This window comes from Somniosus microcephalus, chromosome 18 (genome assembly GCF_052327205.1).
Source record: "Somniosus microcephalus isolate GS21.2 chromosome 18, FLI_Smic_1.0, whole genome shotgun sequence".
NCBI classification, from domain to species: Eukaryota; Metazoa; Chordata; class Chondrichthyes; order Squaliformes; family Somniosidae; genus Somniosus; species Somniosus microcephalus.
This window is the reverse complement of record NC_141004.1, coordinates 64858451-64877215: the sequence shown is the minus strand read 5'-3', so window position 1 is coordinate 64877215 and position 18765 is coordinate 64858451. Positions and strand designations below refer to the sequence as shown.

Here is an 18765-nt window from a genome sequence, read left to right as displayed (position 1 = left end):
TGAGATAAGACCAAATGGCAAACGCAGAAATCGGTAGCGTCCAAATGGTGTGTTGAACGTTGTTAGCTTAGATGACTCTTCTGTGAGCTTGATATTCCAGTATCCTGATCGTGCGTCCATTACACTGAAGTAACGTGCTCCTACTAGCTTGGGTGTGATGTCATCTAGCGTTGGTAGAGGGTAGTGAGGGCGTTTGATAGCCTTGTTCAAATCTCTGGGGTCGAGACAGACTCTGAGCTTGCCTGTACGTGGTTTCTCAACCACTACTAACGCGTTGACCCACTCTGTCGGTTCTGTTTCCCGGACGATGAACTGCGTGCACTGTCTGTTCACTCGAGCTGCTCGTGGCACCGGTTATGGTTTTCAACTGTGCTTTGGTTATCTTGTGCGATCTAGCTATGTCTATAGCTTTGTCCAGCATTAGCCCGGACCCAACATTCAAAAGTTTCTCTCTCACTTTAGCTGAATATATTCCAAACACGATGCGGTCTCTGACCATCTCATCTTTATCTGCATATTCACAGACTTTTACCAGCAGTTTTAACTCAGTCACGAACTGTTCAAACGACTCACTAGCTCCTTGTACTTTCTCCTGAAACTTGTACCTAGCGAATATCATATTTGTCTTGGGCATCACATATGCTTCAAAACAGTCAAAATAACTTTTCAGTACCTTTGCTTCATCTGCAGTGAGAGACCATGTGTTAAAAATGTCTCTCCCTTTTTCTCCAATCCACAAGAGTAGGTAGCTGCATCTTTCTTCCTCCCCTTTGCTTTTCAGCGGACCCGAGAACATTACCTCCGCGTGTTGCTTGAACTTGCGCCATTCTCTATGTAAGTTCAAAGATTCCCAATTCATTCGGGGTAAGGGAGCTCCAACGATGTCCATTTCAAATCCCACTTCTGACACCATGTCTTGTTTTGCACACTTTGTACAAAAATAATAAATTGCAGGACAACGGCGTATTACAGTTTAAACTCTTTTAATGAAGCATCAGGTCTGATCTGACTCACAGCAGTACAGCACTGTGTAGACAAGATGGAGTCAGGACCCTGGGTCTTCTAAACAATAGCAGTCCTTACAGATGCCTGCAGGCCAATGACAACTCAGCATGTGATCACATGTGAATATAATAGGTATTCCCTACAGATGCCTGCAGGCCAATGACAATTCAACATGCAAATGTTACAGTACTGTGGCGCTGCGGGGACTGGAGTGCATCATCACCCCGGCCAATCAAATTTTAATTAAATTTGTTAAGTTTTATTTCATGATATTTTAGTTACAGTCCATTTGTTTAATCACCCCATCAGAAAGAGCACACTGGTACTGTAGGAGGTGCTCTACTAAAGTAACTCAGGCCTAGGAGTTTAGCATCCCTATATCTATTCACCTGAGATTAGCAATTGAACATAGGACCATATCCTGGTTGTTATGACTTGCTTACCCATTAGGCAATAGATAGATTTACCAATCAAGTTATTTAACAAATCCTCCCGTCTTTATGAGGCTCTTGCCAGTCTAAGGTTTGGTTGTCCATTACCCAACAGTCCTACGTTCTTCAATTGAATTTTCCTACGTTCAGTACTAGATTTCCTTGCTGAGATCTTTCATTTCAGGCAGAGCTGAAAAGTCCCCATCAGTGTGGTGCAGTCCGGTCTCACTGTCATAAGGTAACAGGCTAGAATGATCAATCATCAGTTGAAACCAAGGTTCAACTGCAGGGGGCAGGGAGGAGAGCTGTGACCGACCCTGGAGTGATAGATCTCTGGGAGAGATAGTTGGGTGTCAAAGCTTTTATCAGATTGTGTGCTGCAAGAGTGATCGCAGAACCCCAGGACTGAATTAACCTTAAACGTTCTTGGGACTCTTTGCTTCTATAAATTAAAAAATGTTAAATTAAGAACATGTTGACTGTAGAGGTGAGCTATGGTTCCATATTTTCCCTTAACTCCAGTCTCCAACAGTCTGCACTCTTTTATTTTATTAGGTATTGTGCAGTAGAAATAGCTGCAGATTCTGACTACCCACTAGGAAATTCAGAAATCAGGGTGCTAACTCCCAGCTAGTTTCAACAACTCACTGTACAGGAGGTCGGCTGAGAGCAGGGATGAGGTTTTGGTGATAAAATAAAAATAGGAAATGCTGGAAATACTCAGCCGGTCAGGCAGCATCTGTAGAGAGAGAACCCGAGTTAACGTTTCAGGTTGATGACCTTTCGTCAGAACTGGAAGAAGTTAGAGATTTAACAGTGGGATTTTCTCTCTATATGTGATGAGTACTGTTGTATGCTGAGGCTAGTTCTTGACCAGAGTTCCCGTACCAGTTGGTATTGTATCGTAAATACTCTTGCACGTTCTCTGCTATGGCAGTCCACGGTGAAAATAGTTCTTTACTCTAACTTAAGTTAGAACTTTCCTCACTTCTCCTTTCATATTGATTTTCAAAGTCATTTTTCCTCTTACTTTTGTACACTGTGAGGTGAAGGTACTCAGCTGTGGAGAATGGAACACTTTTTTTCTATTTTGGAAGCTCAAGTATCAGCACTCCCGGGTCAAGTGTAGCCGAGTTGGGTAAAACTGCCTCCAGACGCTCCAACTCCAGCCTTAGAAGCCCACCCCTTACTGCCCCAGTGGGACACTTCTCTCCCCGTGCTGGCTATCCTTGTCGCCTCTCGAAGTGAGAGGGGCAGTGATGTGGACTTGTGCTCACTGGCGACTGGGTTGAGAATGCTTCAAAGCCATTTCATAAAGAGCATCAGCCTGTGCTGGATTGAACCCAAGTCTTGGGATGTTCAAACTCATCCCAATGATGTGCCTTCAAAACACTTCTAAGCAACAGCTAACCTTTAAAATGTTGCACAAACCTGACGCACCAGCAGGAACCTTGGGATGCACACCTCACTATACTTGTAATACCTTTACCAGTGCCCCTCTCCTCTCCCCCTCCCGGCATCTGCCGATCATGAGGTGTGAAGGCTCCAATATTTGTGATATTAGAGGATACTAGATGAACCATGGGATACAGTTTCTATCCTATGAGTGAATTGATTAACTCATTTGTGAGATGTGGCCAGTGCCATTCATGGGATATAAACTATATATCACAGTTCCTCATGCAGTTCATACCATAGAAACATAGAAGATAGGAGCAGGAGTAGGCCATTCGGCCCCTCGAGCCTGCTCCGCCACTCAATGAGATCATGGCTGATCATCCAAATTCAGTACCCTGTCCCTGCCTTCTCCCCATATCCCTTGATCCTTTTAGCCTTAAGAAATATATCCAACTCCTTCTTGAATATATTTAATGAATTGGCCTCCACTGCCTTCTGTGGTAGAGAATTCCACAGGTTCACCACTCTCTGGGTGAAGAAATTCCTCCTCATCTCTGTCCTAAATGGCTTCCCCCTTATCTTTAGACTGTGAGTGTAAGCAATAATTAAACCTCCTTATAATAATTTAAATGCAAACCATGTAGGTATATGGCAAACTATTCCTGATGGTGTCACTGAATTTTACTGTGGCTTCTGTTCTCAATTATGTCACCCCCCTGCAGTACTTTGTGGATGTGGCATCAGCGTCACATTCATTAGAAGATAGTTCTGCCACCCAAATAAGATCATCAACAACTCCCCAAGGCTTTAACTCGCATGTCTTCGGGCCTTCCAAACTCATGCAATAACTAACGTGCCCCTTCACCACCCATTACGCCGCCACGATTTGCCTCATCGCTACTGTGCTCCATGATGTGACTCCGTGTTGGTGTTTTTGCCTTGTGTGGGAATTGAGGGCACTCAACACACTTGAGAATCATAATTGCCATAAGTTGGTTTTCCTGCAAGTGGTGGAACACTCCGCAGTAACAGGGAGGGGGATGTGAGGAAACCTTTCCTGACCAGTTGCTGCTGGCTGTAATGTTCAGGGCCATTTCAAAACCAAGGGGGCGATTTTAACCCTACTCGCTCAGCAGAAGCCTGGCGGGTGGGCATTTAAAATTGCCCCGGCTTGTACCTGTCCGAAAGCATGATCGCAACATCTGCAATTTTAACCTGCTCTCCTGAGCGGGCAGCAAGGACACACACCCGGAGCCAACGGGGTCCTTCTTTACCTATGCATGTTGCGGCCCGATGACATCATTGAGACCCGACTGTAATTTTAACTCGGGCCTGAGCGGGGAATCCACCTGGAGTTAAAATTGGGGCCCAAGTGCAGAACTGAGCAACCACATGCCGTCACAGCATGGAGGATCCATCACAAAATAAGCTGTTAAAGGGGCTGTGTTGTCTTGCAATGGAGGGACAGTACCTCCATCCACCTGAGGTGCAGGAACTCGCGCGCACTTTACAGACTGTAATTGTTTTGTTTTTTAGAGGGTTTAAACCATGCAGTTAACAGAGTTTATGAGAGGCGATCTCTTTTCATTTTATTTTGGCACTTCTTTTCACTGCCCAAAGTCTCTCTGCACCATGCCTTCCTGTGTGACAGGGCAGGCTGGAGAGCTGATATCAAAGATCTGCCGATGCACCGGTGGGATTGACTGGTCACTGCCAAAAATATATGGGAAGATCCCGAGATGATGATATTTCCCCTCCTTCCCCGGCTCACAATGGTACAATTAAGGTCATGAATCAAACACGAGCCCTTGCTCCACCATAGTGTGGAACAACACATTGGTGTCTTTCCCACTGTGCTGCCCCAATGGTTGATCAACATAAAAATGAGCCTTATTTTTAGAAAGGTGGCATCAGAGAAACAGTCTCCTGATAGCTTGACCCAGATTGATTCTGTTGGGGTCTGGGTGATGTGATGTATTTGAATGATATCATCACGTAGAGGAAATGAACACAGCCACTAATTAACCTTTGTGCAAGATAACATGGCTGCTTTAACCAGTCTTATTCATCGTCAATGTTCTGACACCTTTGCTTATCTTCAGCTTCACTGCCCATGTTCTTCTTTCCCTCCATCTGTCATTCCACACTGTTGCTAATCCATCTTTCTTTAATTTCAAAGGATCAAGCCTCAAAAGACAAAGCCCTGCAGAATATGGCCGCCATGTCTTCAGCACAGATCGTTTCAGCGACTGCAATGCAGAACAAGTTGGGGATAACACCAATCCCACAAGCCCCCTATCCAGGGACAGCCAGGGTAAGAGCCTTTTAATTGCTTACTGCTGTATGTTAACATGTGCTGCCACTGAGCCAGGTACAGGAAACTCTTTGGTATCCGGCAGCGACGGGACCAGCGTGTTGCCGGTTGATTAAAAATTCCGGATGACGGAGAGGGTTATCTACCGAGGCTATTTTTAACAAACAAAAATAAAAAAAATCAAGAAATGTGCAGTATACAGTCATTGGACTTCCGACAGCGCCAAGAAGCCGAGTAGTGGCAGTTTGGAGAACTACCCCCACTGACTAACTCGGCCACCGCGGGAGACTCGGACTCGGCAACATTGCCGGTTATTGAGGTGTTGTTTTCGGAGTGAGAATTTTGCCGGTTAATAGAGAATTCCGGATATTTAGGTGCCGTTTAAACGAGAGTTTCCTGTATGTGGTGGGTTGGCCCAAATCCTTCTTTTACCCCCTGCTGACTACTGTGGGACCCTTGGGTGTCAGCTGTGGCTCAGTGGGCAGCACTCTCGCTTCCTAAGGTTGTGGGTTCAAGCTCCACTCCAGGGACTTGAGCACACAACCTAAGCTGACACTCCAGTGCAGTGCTGAGGGAGTGCTACACTACTGGAGGTGCCGTCTTTTGGATGAGACGTTAGACGAGGCCCTGTCTGCTCCCTCGGGTGGATGTAAAAGGTCCGATGGCTCTATTTCGAAGAAGAGCAGGGCAGTTCTCCCCGGTGTCCTGGCCAACATTTATCCCTCATCCAACAGCTACGAACAGATTATCTGGTCACTATCACACCAGATAATCTGTGTGCTAAATTGGCTGCCACGTTTCCTACATTACAACTGTGTTTACACTTCAAAAAGTACAGGAATCCCGCCCCAACTGCGGTTTTGCCACACGTGGATTTCAAGTATACACGGTTTCCTCTCTGCGACAACTTTTGCCAACCGCGGCAATGAATTTTGCGTATACGTGGTTTTTAATTTAGGATTAAGGTACAGTAAATAACATGTTTTTATTGCTTTGATATTCTTTTTTATTGTGTTATTTGAACATTTATACTGTATTTGCCAACCGCGGTTTTACTAACCACGGGGATTTCCAGGGACGTATCCCCCGCGGTTGGGGAGGGATTACTGTACTTCCATTGGCTGTAAAGTGCTTTGGGTCATCCTGAGGTCGTGAAAGGCGCGATATAAATGCAAGTCTTTCTTTCTTTCTATGGCCAAATTCTGCAATCACAAAGATTGCGAGATCAGGTGTCAGCCAGCATTACCACAAATAGTCCTGAACTGAGAATAGTTTGCATGTTATTATGTTGTATCTCTTTCAAACTCATTGTGGTCATTGTAGGTAGGGTTGCTTGTCATCACCCCTCCCAAGCCCAACCAAACCTGAGGAATTCTGACCAAATGAATTGTTCCTTAAACACACATTGCCCCCAGTGCATGCTCAGCTGTGACAGTAAATGCAATATAGCAACGAATTGGTCTGCCAGCACTGTGCAATGCTTTAATGGTCTATGACACAGCCATAAACCTGTTCAAAAAAATCATTGTTTGTGTTGTGAGGAGGTCATAGGGCTCCCTGATGGCCCAGCTGGCCAAGACCATGAATAGCAGAGCCATACAGATTAGAAAGGATTCCCAGCCTGTGCTGTGAGTTAACTGATAGCAGCTAGTGCAAAGACAGCAGGGCTAAAGTGGGTCTCGGCGCTTCTGGGACAGGGAAGGAGCAAAAGAATCTTTAGGATGCCAATTCCCAGTTGCTAGACGTCTGGCGAAGTCTGATGCCGCTCGCTGTCTGGTCTCGCACGGGAAGAAAGATCACTTGGGGTGAGGCATCAGATCCCGAAAGGACTCAACGTAGGGTTGCCAACTCTGCTTGGAAGTATTCCAGGAGCTTTCATCACCTCACTGCCCCACCCCCACGCTCCATCCTCGAGGCGCATTGCCTTCCCACTGCAACTGGAAAGGAATGAGGTCCTTCGTTAATGATGGGATGATTCTTGACCGTTAGTCAAACAGCTGGTTTCCCATATACAATATTTTTATAACTAATAAATGAAAGTTTTCAAAGAAAATGAAAAAAACGTACAATTTTTTTTACTGCCCCCAGTGACGTTTCTCCTGGGTTGCTCGCAGCATTACCCTGGAGATTAATCTTCAATTCCTGGAGTCCCCAGGAAAATCCTGGAGGTTTGGCAACGACCCTAAGTCAACATCTTCAAGAGAGAAATGGGATAAAAATATTAGCTCATGATCTGCGGAACTCTGTCAGAAGAAAACTATAAGTTCTGATCAGAGCCACAGGATCTTGTAAAAATGAAACATTATAGTCTCACACTATTTATAACACACACTAATCTCCTGCTTTGGACAAAGACCCCTTAATCCTGCCCCCGCCCATTTCCACTTGCTAACTTTTAGATCCACAACTTTCTGAATGCGATGGACTAGAATTCAGTTCCCCCTCCCCTACTTTCTTAATAGACTATTCCTCCTCCTACTCCTCTAGGATCAGACTATATCTGCAACCCTTCTGCCACTAATCAGTTACCTCGTTTTGTAAAAGGATTGTCACCAGCCACACATCTTCTGAGAATCTCCCAATCTAATGTCACTAAATAGCTGTGGCTTAACCGGCTGTACTTAATTGCTGTTGGGTAAAACTCAACCAAGATCATGACAATTGGCTGAAAGTATGGTATGAATCTGCCCATCAGGCTGTTTATTACTCATTAATACAAGGAACTTTGCACAGAGAGTATTGAGGTTGGATTATAGCAGAAATCTTCTATCTTTCCCTTTTGATTTCCCTCTCGCTCCTGAAGGTGCTCCCTGCGGAGGTACAGGTGCCCATAGCATTTCAGAACCCTTTCCATGTGAGCATATGTGAGCCTGGATAGTGCATGTTGTACGCCCATCACAGCCAAGCCCCATGTCGCCCTCACCTGCAGTTCCATAATCTTGTTGTCCAGTATTAGGCCAGTGGATAGCGATTGGGAACAGAAACTCGAGTTCATTTTTACTTTGCCCTGCTTTCCCGGCCTGGGTCAAACTGTAGCAGTGCCATCCCAGTTGAGATTAACTGACTGACTTAAAATGGATCCGATATTGAGCCTGGTACTTTCCTGGCTTGTGTGGCTCTGTTGTAGACCGTGTGGTGTAGTTATCCCCTGAACCAACTGGAGAGAGCAGAACTTTAATGGTTTGAACAGCGGGGCGGATGTCAAGTTGGTGAACTGGATGCTTCTAATGAAGAATTCAGGCGGCACTCTAGACTGGCAAGTCTAGCTGCTTTCTTCATAAGAACATAGAAATTGCTCGAGGGGGGGGGCGGGGGAGAAGAAAGACCACGGTCCGTCTAGTTCGCCGTCTACCAGCCAACGATAATGGAGTTGTTGACTAATCACAGCAATCCATGTCTATCAATGAGTCTACAACAGACCAGACATGACACGAGGAAACCCCCAGTGGTTGGAGAGCTTTGGGAACCAGAGGCCCAAAGTCACCTTTAACATCCCAGACACGCTACACTTACAAGTCATGTCTTAAATTACTCATGTACTGTATGCCAAAGTGTTATTTTCTGAAAGCAATCTATCTAACATAAAACTAGAAAAAACCTGGTGCTTCATAGGATTGGGCATGATTTTTTATTAATCGTGAAATCTTTATTTTTTTTTATTGTTGCAGTTTTGGCCTGGTCCTCTTCCTGGACAGCCTGGGTCCTCTCAAGAGTAAGTATCTGTGTGGTATCCTAGCAACCTAAAACTCTGTTACCAATAACATTGTTCACCTGGCTTAGATCCAAGTGTGCAGTTGATCTGAATTAAAGGTGAATGTCCTGCTGATTGCGGGGGGATGAGTGATTATTTCCAATAACAGCTCTGCTGGTTCTGAGCCCTTGCTAACAGTAATGGGACCGGTCCAAGATACCGCTGGGTTCAACCCAAACATTGATCTTGTCAACGGTGCCATTCACAAAGAACTTCAAACGGTGTAATCTTCGTTCTGCGGCACTTACGCAAGGTTCGTAGGGTTAAACCCTTCGGCTGGTTGTTTTGGTCATGCAGAAGACCTTGACGGACCCCAAATTCTGGGTGCGGCCGGGTTGGATCTGCCAATTAACACTGAATCCGTTTCACATTGAGTGCTTGTTAATACCTTTTCATTTTGTTTAAAACCGTAACAAAACAGAAATGTATTCTGTTCCAAGCGAAACAAAAGGTTGAGTGCTTCTTTTTAAAAAAAGAGCAGCTTCATTGAGGCGCCCGTCTTTTCATGGTGTGGTCATGTGTTGGGGGTCAGGAAGGGGTTGGGGGGGAAGGGAGAGAAGACTGGGATAACTGGTGTTATTGAAATGATACCGATCACTTATTTTGGGTCAACGTCTTTTTCTCGCTCTATATTTTTTCTCTATATATCTGGCGCCAGCAACATCACAGAGCTGGCAGGCTGTGGATGGAGGCCCAGAGACACATGGAGCAGCACATCCGATGAGGGCCACAGGTGAGGAAGACGTGAGCTGTAACTGGCCCTGGGCTGCATTATGAGCGCCACTGGTGTATATTGTTCCTGTGTTTGTACCCTGTGCTGCGCTTTCTACCCTTCGACATCCCCACCTCCCCCTCCCTCTGACCCCACCAACCCAAGCTGAGCAATGATGGTACGATACTGGGGAAGGTGCAGAATTTCCTGCTTGCCCCTGTTGACAGTGTAAAGTATCGCATTGGCTTTGTGTTTGGTGGAGGAAGAAGAGCTTCTAGAGTTTGTATTTTTATTCTTGTGCTGTAATAGCTATATATTAAAATGAGTAACTTCTGTCACCTGCCAGCATCACTCATGGAGGTTTCCATGAAAATTGTGTCCACACCTTGTTACACTTGTATTATCTGCTGACGCCTGCAGGTGGCGCTCTAATAGGATTTACCCATTTAGAGCACTCAGCCCTTTGTCACGTTTGTTTAAGCCTGTGACACTGTGCCAAATGTCTTGCTGAAGGTGAGGCTTCGGTCTTTAGAAAATATTAACAATTTAAATGTTCCATACCATTATTAACGTGGTTCATTTTTCCCCAACATTCGTCCACCGAGCAGTGATTCATTCCCCTTCGGCAGTGGCCCCCATCTCACCCCGACCCTGATTCAACACTCTCACCCCGACCCAATCTCTCCCCCACCCTGACCCCCGGACCAAACACCATTCCCCCGACCCCGCACCTGACCCCAGTCCCCTCCCCCCCCCCCCCCACCACAAACCAAACACCATTCCCCCGACCTCGCGCCTGACCCCCTGACCCCAGCCCCACCCCTTCTCAACCCAATCCCCCCAGATCCAACACCCTCCCCCTGACCCAATTAACCCCCCCCCCACCGGACCCAACAGCAACCTCCCGACCTCAGCCCCCCGCAACCCAATCCCCCCGGATCCAACGCCCTCCCCCTGACCCAATCTCCCCCCCCCCGCCCCAACCCCATGCCCCGACCCAACCTCCCCCGCCCCCCCCCAGACCCAACCCCATTCGATATGCTGAGATTAGCTGATCTCAGCTGGGAGTGACAACCTGAGTTAGGGAGCAGGGATGTGCCAAAGGTTCCCAATCCTGATCGCCACCAGTGAGTCCTGCTGGGCAGCAGATTTTGGGGGAGGGCAAGATCCAGTTTGGCTGTGGTGGCCCCAGCAATCAAATCGCCACTGGCACTGAATCAAGGCACACACATGAAGTATGGTCACTGGACAAGATGCCTATGGAACTACAGCCCAGTCAGGAGGGAAGGGGAGAAGATTGGCAAGAATAAGAAAAGCAGAGGCTCCTCAGTCAGAAAGTTTTCCCAGGATCATGTGCAAATGATTGCCACTTGGATGGGCAATGCCTGTATCTCAGAGAAGAATGGTTGGGTTGGCAGCTTGAAGAGAGGAAGCGTTAAAGAAAACGGTTGTGGGAGGGGGGAATAGAAGAGGAAAGGCCTTTAAAAGCCGGGGAGCCTGGTCCCGCCTTCCCCCAGATCAGTTGCAGTGGTGGACACATGATCGAGTTGGCTGCCTGGAAATTCGGTTTGTGGCTGTAGATTGTAGGGAACTTGCAGTGATCTGCTCCACCCAAACCATCTGCAGCCCGGCCTCCCCGACAGTGTGACAGAAGCTCTGTCGTTTAATTTTCTTTAACAAAAACATTTAGTTTGGTACAATCCACTGCTAAGACTCTTGAAATAAGAGCCTGAAAATATTGATTTTGCTGTTCGCTTCTGACCATTTAGAATAACTTTCCTGCATCTCAGATTCTTTTCACGTGTGGAAACCAAATTGGGAGCATAATCCGGCTCCTGAACAAATGGTTTCTGTTGCTGTAGAATTTTGTGATAGGGTCCCACAAGCCAACCCAATGGCATTTGGAAGCTCAGTGGGTATAGACTCATTGAATGGGACTGGGAGAAGCAATGTGATCGTAAATAACCCTGGCGTAGACTTCTGTTACAAAATTCTTCAGTTTAAATCAGAATTTCTCCGAGTTCGTTTCACATTACAGTGAAGAATCCGTGCATGGATTTACTTCAGTGGGGTTTGACCTGTGTATTGGGTCAATTACAGCCTGAGTTAAGACCCAGAACTTGCTCCTCTGCGTAACCCATGCACCTAAACCTCAGTCTCTGCAGGGCACAGACTAACTGGAACGCAGACCTCCCACCCCCAGCACTGTAAGGCGGCTAAATGGAGTTGAGATACAGATCAGCTGCGAGCTACTTCAGTGGCCTGCTCCTGTTCCTGTGGTCCTGCTGTTGTGTCCAGGCTCCGTAATATTGATGGTGAGACCTTCCTGGCTCCCACCCATCTGGGTCTCCCTGATTGGTGCTCTCCCACTGGCACCAATTCTGCCAATCATGAGGGCTGGTTAATGGTGAAGTCCTCCAACATCCATGGGAACGGGATTGATGAGGATGCCCAGTGAAACTCACTTGATATAGAAGGCTGAGAACAAGATAATAGTATCATGTCTGACTGAATTGCATGTGCACCAGGGGCAAATGGACAGTCGCTGTAGCGCAGAAGCCTATTGGCCTCTGTATATATTTCCATTTCAGTGAATAAGGGTTCACGGTTGTGTTGTGTCTGTCATGGAGGTGGGTGCAGGAGAATGTGTTTCATCTTGCTCCTTTCCAATTAATGAGAATTCAGCACAATATACACTTATTCCTTTTAACTGATTCCACCACAACATTGATTCCTGGCTACATGGTGAGCTCAGAGCAACATCTGATTTTTTTTTAACTGTCTGAACACCGAGCAGTTCAATTTCTGCTGGGGTTCTCAGTAACTGTCCTTTATACAGTGAATTAAAGTTAACGCTGCTTAAATTCATCCAGGAAAAGTTGTTTAAACAGGACACAGATGTGCTGGAGAGTTTCCAGGAACAGCCTGCTGCAAGGACTGTGATTGGTGTTCATGTTGCCATGTTAGGTGCTGATTGGCTGGGTTTGGTGACGATTGGTTGGGGTCAGTGTCCGCTGTGTTAGGTGACCTTTGGTTGGGGTCAGTGTCCACTGTGTTAGGTGACCTTTGGTTGGGGTCAGTATCCGCTGTGTTAGGTGACCTGTGGTTGGGGTCAGTGTCCGCTGTGTTAGGTGACCTGTGGTTGGGGTCAGTGTCCACTGTGTTAGGTGACCTGTGGTTGGGGTCAGTGTCTGCTGTGTTAGGTGACCATTGGTTGGGGTCAGTGTCCACTGTGTTAGGTGACCTGTGGTTGGGGTCAGTGTCCGCTGTGTTAGGTGACCTGTGGTTGGGGTCAGTGTCCACTGTGTTAGGTGACCTGTGGTTGGGGTCAGTGTCTGCTGTGTTAGGTGACCATTGGTTGGGGTCAGTGTCCACTGTGTTAGGTGACCTTTGGTTGGGGTCAGTGTCCGCTGTGTTAGGTGACCTTTGGTTGGGGTCAGTATCCGCTGTGTTAGGTGACCTGTGGTTGGGGTCAGTGTCCGCTGTGTTAGGTGACCTGTGGTTGGGGTCAGTGTCCACTGTGTTAGGTGACCTGTGGTTGGGGTCAGTGTCTGCTGTGTTAGGTGACCATTGGTTGGGGTCAGTGTCCACTGTGTTAGGTGACCTTTGGTTGGGGTCAGTGTCCACTGTGTTAGGTGACCTTTGGTTGGGGTCAGTGTCCGCTGTGTTAGGTGACCTTTGGTTGGAGTCAGTGTCCACTGTGTTAGGTGACCATTGGTTGGGGTCAGTGTCCGCTGTGTTAGGTGACCTTTGGTTGGGGTCAGTGTCCGCTGTGTTAGGTGACCTTTGGTTGGGGTCAGTGTCCGCTGTGTTAGGTAATCATTGGTTGGGGTCAGTGTCCGCTGTGTTAGGTGACCATTGGTTGGGGTCAGTGTCCGCTGTGTTAGGTGACCTTTGGTTGGGGTCAGTGTCTGCTGTGTTAGGTGACCATTGGTTGGGGTCAGTGTCCGCTGTGTTAGGTGACCATTGGTTGGGGTCAGTGTCCGCTGTGTTAGGTGACCTTTGGTTGGGGTCAGTGTCCGCTGTGTTAGGTGACCTGTGGTTGGGGTCAGTGTCCGCAGTGTTAGGTGACCATTGGTTGGGGTCAGTGTCCGCTGTGTTAGGTGACCATTGGTTGGGGTCAGTGTCTGCTGTGTTAGGTGACCTGTGGTTGGGGTCAGTGTCCACTGTGTTCGGTGACCTGTGTTTGGGGTCAGTGACCGCTGTGTTAGGTGACCTTTGGTTGGGGTCAGTGTCCGCTGTGTTAGGTGACCATTGGTTGGGGTCAGTGTCCACTGTGTTAGGTGACCATTGGTTGGGGTCAGTGTCCGCTGTGTTAGGTGACCTTTGGTTGGGGTCAGTGTCCACTGTGTTCGGTGACCTGTGGTTGGGGTCAGTGTCCGCTGTGTTAGGTGACCTTTGGTTGGGGTCAGTGTCCGCTGTGTTAGGTGACCATTGGATGGGGTCAGTGTCCGCTGTGTTAGGTGACCATTGGATGGGGTCAGTGTCTGCTGTGTTAGGTGACCATTGGTTGGGGTCAGTGTCTGCTCTGTTAGGTGACCTGTGGTTGGGGTCAGTGTCTGCTCTGTTAGGTGACCATTGGTTGGGGTCAGTGTCCGCTCTGTTAGGTGACCTTTGGTTGGGGTCAGTGCCTGCTGTGTTAGGTGACCATTGGATGGGGTCAGTGTCCGCTGTGTTAGGTGACCATTGGTTGGGGTCAGTGTCTGCTGTGTTAGGTGACTATTGGATGGGGTCAGTGTCTGCTGTGTTAGGTGACCTGTGGTTGGGGTCAGTGTCCGCTCTGTTAGGTGACCATTGGTTGGGGTCAGTGTCTGCTGTGTTAGGTGACCATTGGTTGGGGTCAGTGTCCGCTGTGTTAGGTGACCTTTGGTTGGGGTCAGTGTCCGCTGTGTTAGGTGACCTTTGGTTGGGGTCAGTGTCCGCTGTGTTAGGTGACCTTTGGTTGGGGTCAGTGTCCGCTGTGTTAGGTGACCATTGGCTGGGGTCAGTGTCCGCTGTGTTAGGTGACCTGTGGTTGGGGTCAGTGTCTGCTGTGTTAGGTGACCTTTGGTTGGGGTCAGTGTCTGCTGTGTTAGGTGACCTGTGGTTGGGGTCAGTGTCCGCTGTGTTAGGTGACCATTGGAAGGGGTCAGTGTCCGCTGTGTTAGGTGACCTTTGGTTGGGGTCAGTGTCCGCCGTGTTAGGCGACCATTGGATGGGGTCAGTGTCCGCTGTGTTAGGTGACCATTGGATGGGGTCAGTGTCCGCTGTGTTAGGTGACCATTGGTTGGGGTCAGTGTCCGCTGTGTTAGGTGACCATTGGATGGAGTCAGTGTCTGCTGTGTTAGGTGACCTTGGGTTGGGGTCAGTGTCCACCATGTTAGGTGACCATTGGATGGGGTCAGTGTCCGCCGTGTTAGGCGACCATTGGATGGGGTCAGTGTCCGCTGTGTTAGGTGACCATTGGATGGGGTCAGTGTCCGCTGTGTTAGGTGACCTTTGGTTGGGGTCAGTGTCCGCAGTGTTAGGTGACCATTGGATGGGGTCAGTGTCCGCTGTGTTAGGTGACCTTTGGTTGGGGTCAATTTCCGCTGTGTTAGGTGACCATTGGTTGGGGTCAGTGTCCGCTGTGTTAGGTGACCATTGGTTGGGGTCAGTGTCCGCTGTGTTAGGTGACCATTGGTTGGGGTCAGTGTCCGCTGTGTTAGGTGACCTGTGGTTGGGGTCAGTGTCTGCTGTGTTAGGTGACCATTGGTTGGGGTCAGTGTCCGCTGTGTTAGGTGACCTGTGGTTGGGGTCAGTGTCCACTGTGTTAGGTGACCATTGGTTGGGGTCAGTGTCTGCTGTGTTAGGTGACCATTGGTTGGGGTCAGTGTCTGCTGTGTTAGGTGACCTGTGGTTGGGGTCAGTGTCCGCTGTGTTAGGTGACCATTGGATGGAGTCAGTGTCTGCTGTGTTAGGTGACCTGTGGTTGGGGTCAGTGTCCACTGTGTTAGGTGACCTTTGGTTGGGGTCAGTTTCCGCTGTGTTAGGTGACCTTTGGTTGGGGTCAGTGTCCGCAGTGTTAGGTGACCTGTGGTTGGGGTCAGTGTCCGCTGTGTTAGGTGACCATTGGATGGGGTCAGTGTCCGCTGTGTTAGGTGACCATTGGATGGGGTCAGTGTCTGCTGTGTTAGGTGACCTGTGGTTGGGGTCAGTGTCCACTGTGTTAGGTGACCTTTGGTTGGGGTCAGTTTCCGCTGTGTTAGGTGACCTTTGGTTGGGGTCAGTGTCCGCAGTGTTAGTTGACCTGTGGTTGGGGTTAGTGTCCGCTGTGTTAGGTGACCATTGGTTGGGGTCAGTGTCCGCTGTGTTAGGTGACCTGTGGTTGGGGTTAGTGTCCGCTGTGTTAGGTGACCTTTGGTTGGGGTCAGTGTCCGTTGTGTTAGGTGACCTTTGGTTGGGGTCAGTGTCCGCTGTGTTAGGTGACCTTTGGTTGGGGTCAGTGTCCGCTGTGTTAGGTGACATTTGGTTGGGGGTCAGTGTCCGCTGTGTTAGGTGACCTGTGGTTGGGGTCAGTGTCCACTGTGTTAGGTGACCATTGGTTGGGGTCAGTGTCCGCTGTGTTAGGTGACCTGTGGTTGGGGTCAGTGTCTACTGTGTTAGGTGACCATTGGTTGGGGTCAGTGTCCGCTGTGTTAGGTGACCTTTGGTTGGGGTCAGTGTCCGCTGTGTTAGGTGACCTTTGGTTGGGGGTCAGTGTCCGCTGTGTTAGGTGACCTTTGGTTGGGGTCAGTGCCCGCTGTGTTAGGTGACCTTTGGTTGGGGTCAGTATCCGCTGTGTTAGGTGACCTTTGGTTGGGGTCAGTATCCGCTGTGTTAGGTGACCATTGGATGGGGTCAGTGTCCGCTCTGTTAGGTGACCTGTGGTTGGGGTCAGTGTCTGCTCTGTTAGGTGACCATTGGTTGGGGTCAGTGTCCGCTCTGTTAGGTGACCTTTGGTTGGGGTCAGTGCCTGCTGTGTTAGGTGACCATTGGATGGGGTCAGTGTCCGCTGTGTTAGGTGACCATTGGTTGGGGTCAGTGTCTGCTGTGTTAGGTGACTATTGGATGGGGTCAGTGTCTGCTGTGTTAGGTGACCTGTGGTTGGGGTCAGTGTCCGCTCTGTTAGGTGACCATTGGTTGGGGTCAGTGTCTGCTGTGTTAGGTGACCATTGGTTGGGGTCAGTGTCCGCTGTGTTAGGTGACCTTTGGTTGGGGTCAGTGTCCGCTGTGTTAGGTGACCTTTGGTTGGGGTCAGTGTCCGCTGTGTTAGGTGACCTTTGGTTGGGGTCAGTGTCCGCTGTGTTAGGTGACCATTGGCTGGGGTCAGTGTCCGCTGTGTTAGGTGACCTGTGGTTGGGGTCAGTGTCCGCTGTGTTAGGTGACCTGTGGTTGGGGTCAGTGTCCACTGTGTTAGGTGACCTTTGGTTGGGGTCAGTGTCTGCTGTGTTAGGTGACCTGTGGTTGGGGTCAGTGTCCGCTGTGTTAGGTGACCATTGGAAGGGGTCAGTGTCCGCTGTGTTAGGTGACCTTTGGTTGGGGTCAGTGTCCGCCGTGTTAGGCGACCATTGGATGGGGTCAGTGTCCGCTGTGTTAGGTGACCATTGGATGGGGTCAGTGTCCGCTGTGTTAGGTGACCTTTGGTTGGGGTCAGTGTCCGCTGTGTTAGGTGACCATTGGTTGGGGTCAGTGTCCGCTGTGTTAGGTGACCATTGGTTGGGGTCAGTGTCCGCAGTGTTAGGTGACCATTGGATGGGGTCAGTGTCCGCTGTGTTAGGTGACCTTTGGTTGGGGTCAGTGTCCGCTGTGTTAGGTGACCATTGGTTGGGGTCAGTGTCCGCTGTGTTAGGTGACCATTGGATGGAGTCAGTGTCTGCTGTGTTAGGTGACCTTGGGTTGGGGTCAGTGTCCACCATGTTAGGTGACCATTGGATGGGGTCAGTGTCCGCCGTGTTAGGCGACCATTGGATGGGGTCAGTGTCCGCTGTGTTAGGTGACCATTGGATGGGGTCAGTGTCCGCTGTGTTAGGTGACCATTGGATGGGGTCAGTGTCCGCTGTGTTAGGTGACCTTTGGTTGGTGTCAATTTCCGCTGTGTTAGGTGACCATTGGTTGGGGTCAGTGTCCGCTGTGTTAGGTGACCATTGGTTGGGGTCAGTGTCCGCTGTGTTAGGTGACCATTGGTTGGGGTCAGTGTCCGCTGTGTTAGGTGACCTGTGGTTGGGGTCAGTGTCTGCTGTGTTAGGTGACCATTGGTTGGGGTCAGTGTCCACTGTGTTAGGTGACCTGTGGTTGGGGTCAGTGTCCACTGTGTTAGGTGACCATTGGTTGGGGTCAGTGTCTGCTGTGTTAGGTGACCATTGGTTGGGGTCAGTGTCTGCTGTGTTAGGTGACCTGTGGTTGGGGTCAGTGTCCGCTGTGTTAGGTGACCATTGGATGGAGTCAGTGTCTGCTGTGTTAGGTGACCTGTGGTTTGGGTCAGTGTCCACTGTGTTAGGTGACCTTTGGTTGGGGTCAGTTTCCGCTGTGTTAGGTGACCTTTGGTTGGGGTCAGTGTCCGCAGTGTTAGGTGACCTGTGGTTGGGGTCAGTGTCCGCTGTGTTAGGTGACCATTGGATGGGGTCAGTGTCCGCTGTGTTAGGTGACCATTGGATGGGGTCAGTGTCTGCTGTGTTAGGTGACCTGTGGTTGGGGTCAGTGTCCACTGTGTTAGGTGACCTTTGGTTGGGGTCAGTTTCCGCTGTGTTAGGTGACCTTTGGTTGGGGTCAGTGTCCGCAGTGTTAGTTGACCTGTGGTTGGGGTTAGTGTCCGCTGTGTTAGGTGACCATTGGTTGGGGTCAGTGTCCGCTGTGTTAGGTGACCTGTGGTTGGGGTTAGTGTCCGCTGTGTTAGGTGACCTTTGGTTGGGGTCAGTGTCCGTTGTGTTAGGTGACCTTTGGTTGGGGTCAGTGTCCGCTGTGTTAGGTGACCTTTGGTTGGGGGTCAGTGTCCGCTGTGTTAGGTGACCTGTGGTTGGGGTCAGTGTCCACTGTGTTAGGTGACCATTGGTTGGGGTCAGTGTCCGCTGTGTTAGGTGACCTGTGGTTGGGGTCAGTGTCTACTGTGTTAGGTGACCATTGGTTGGGGTCAGTGTCCGCTGTGTTAGGTGACCTT

General features: G+C 49.3%; 1 protein-coding gene across 6 annotated transcripts in view; it reads left to right on the top strand.

Annotated features, from left to right (window-relative positions):
* LOC147105333 (transcriptional enhancer factor TEF-5-like) overlaps positions 1 to 18765 on the top strand; it is a 644902-nt gene that overhangs the window by 585210 nt on the left and 40927 nt on the right. For 4 of the 6 annotated variants that reach the window (XM_086011603.1, XM_086011602.1, XM_086011601.1 and 1 more), the window contains 3 exons: positions 5014 to 5148; positions 8817 to 8860; positions 9558 to 9632. In XM_086011603.1, the coding sequence (XP_085867729.1) occupies positions 5014 to 5148; positions 8817 to 8860; positions 9558 to 9632 (254 nt within the window). The remainder of the gene's footprint in view (positions 1 to 5013; positions 5149 to 8816; positions 8861 to 9557; positions 9633 to 18765) is intronic. The other 2 variants (XM_086011604.1, XM_086011600.1) reach the window with 1 other exon arrangement.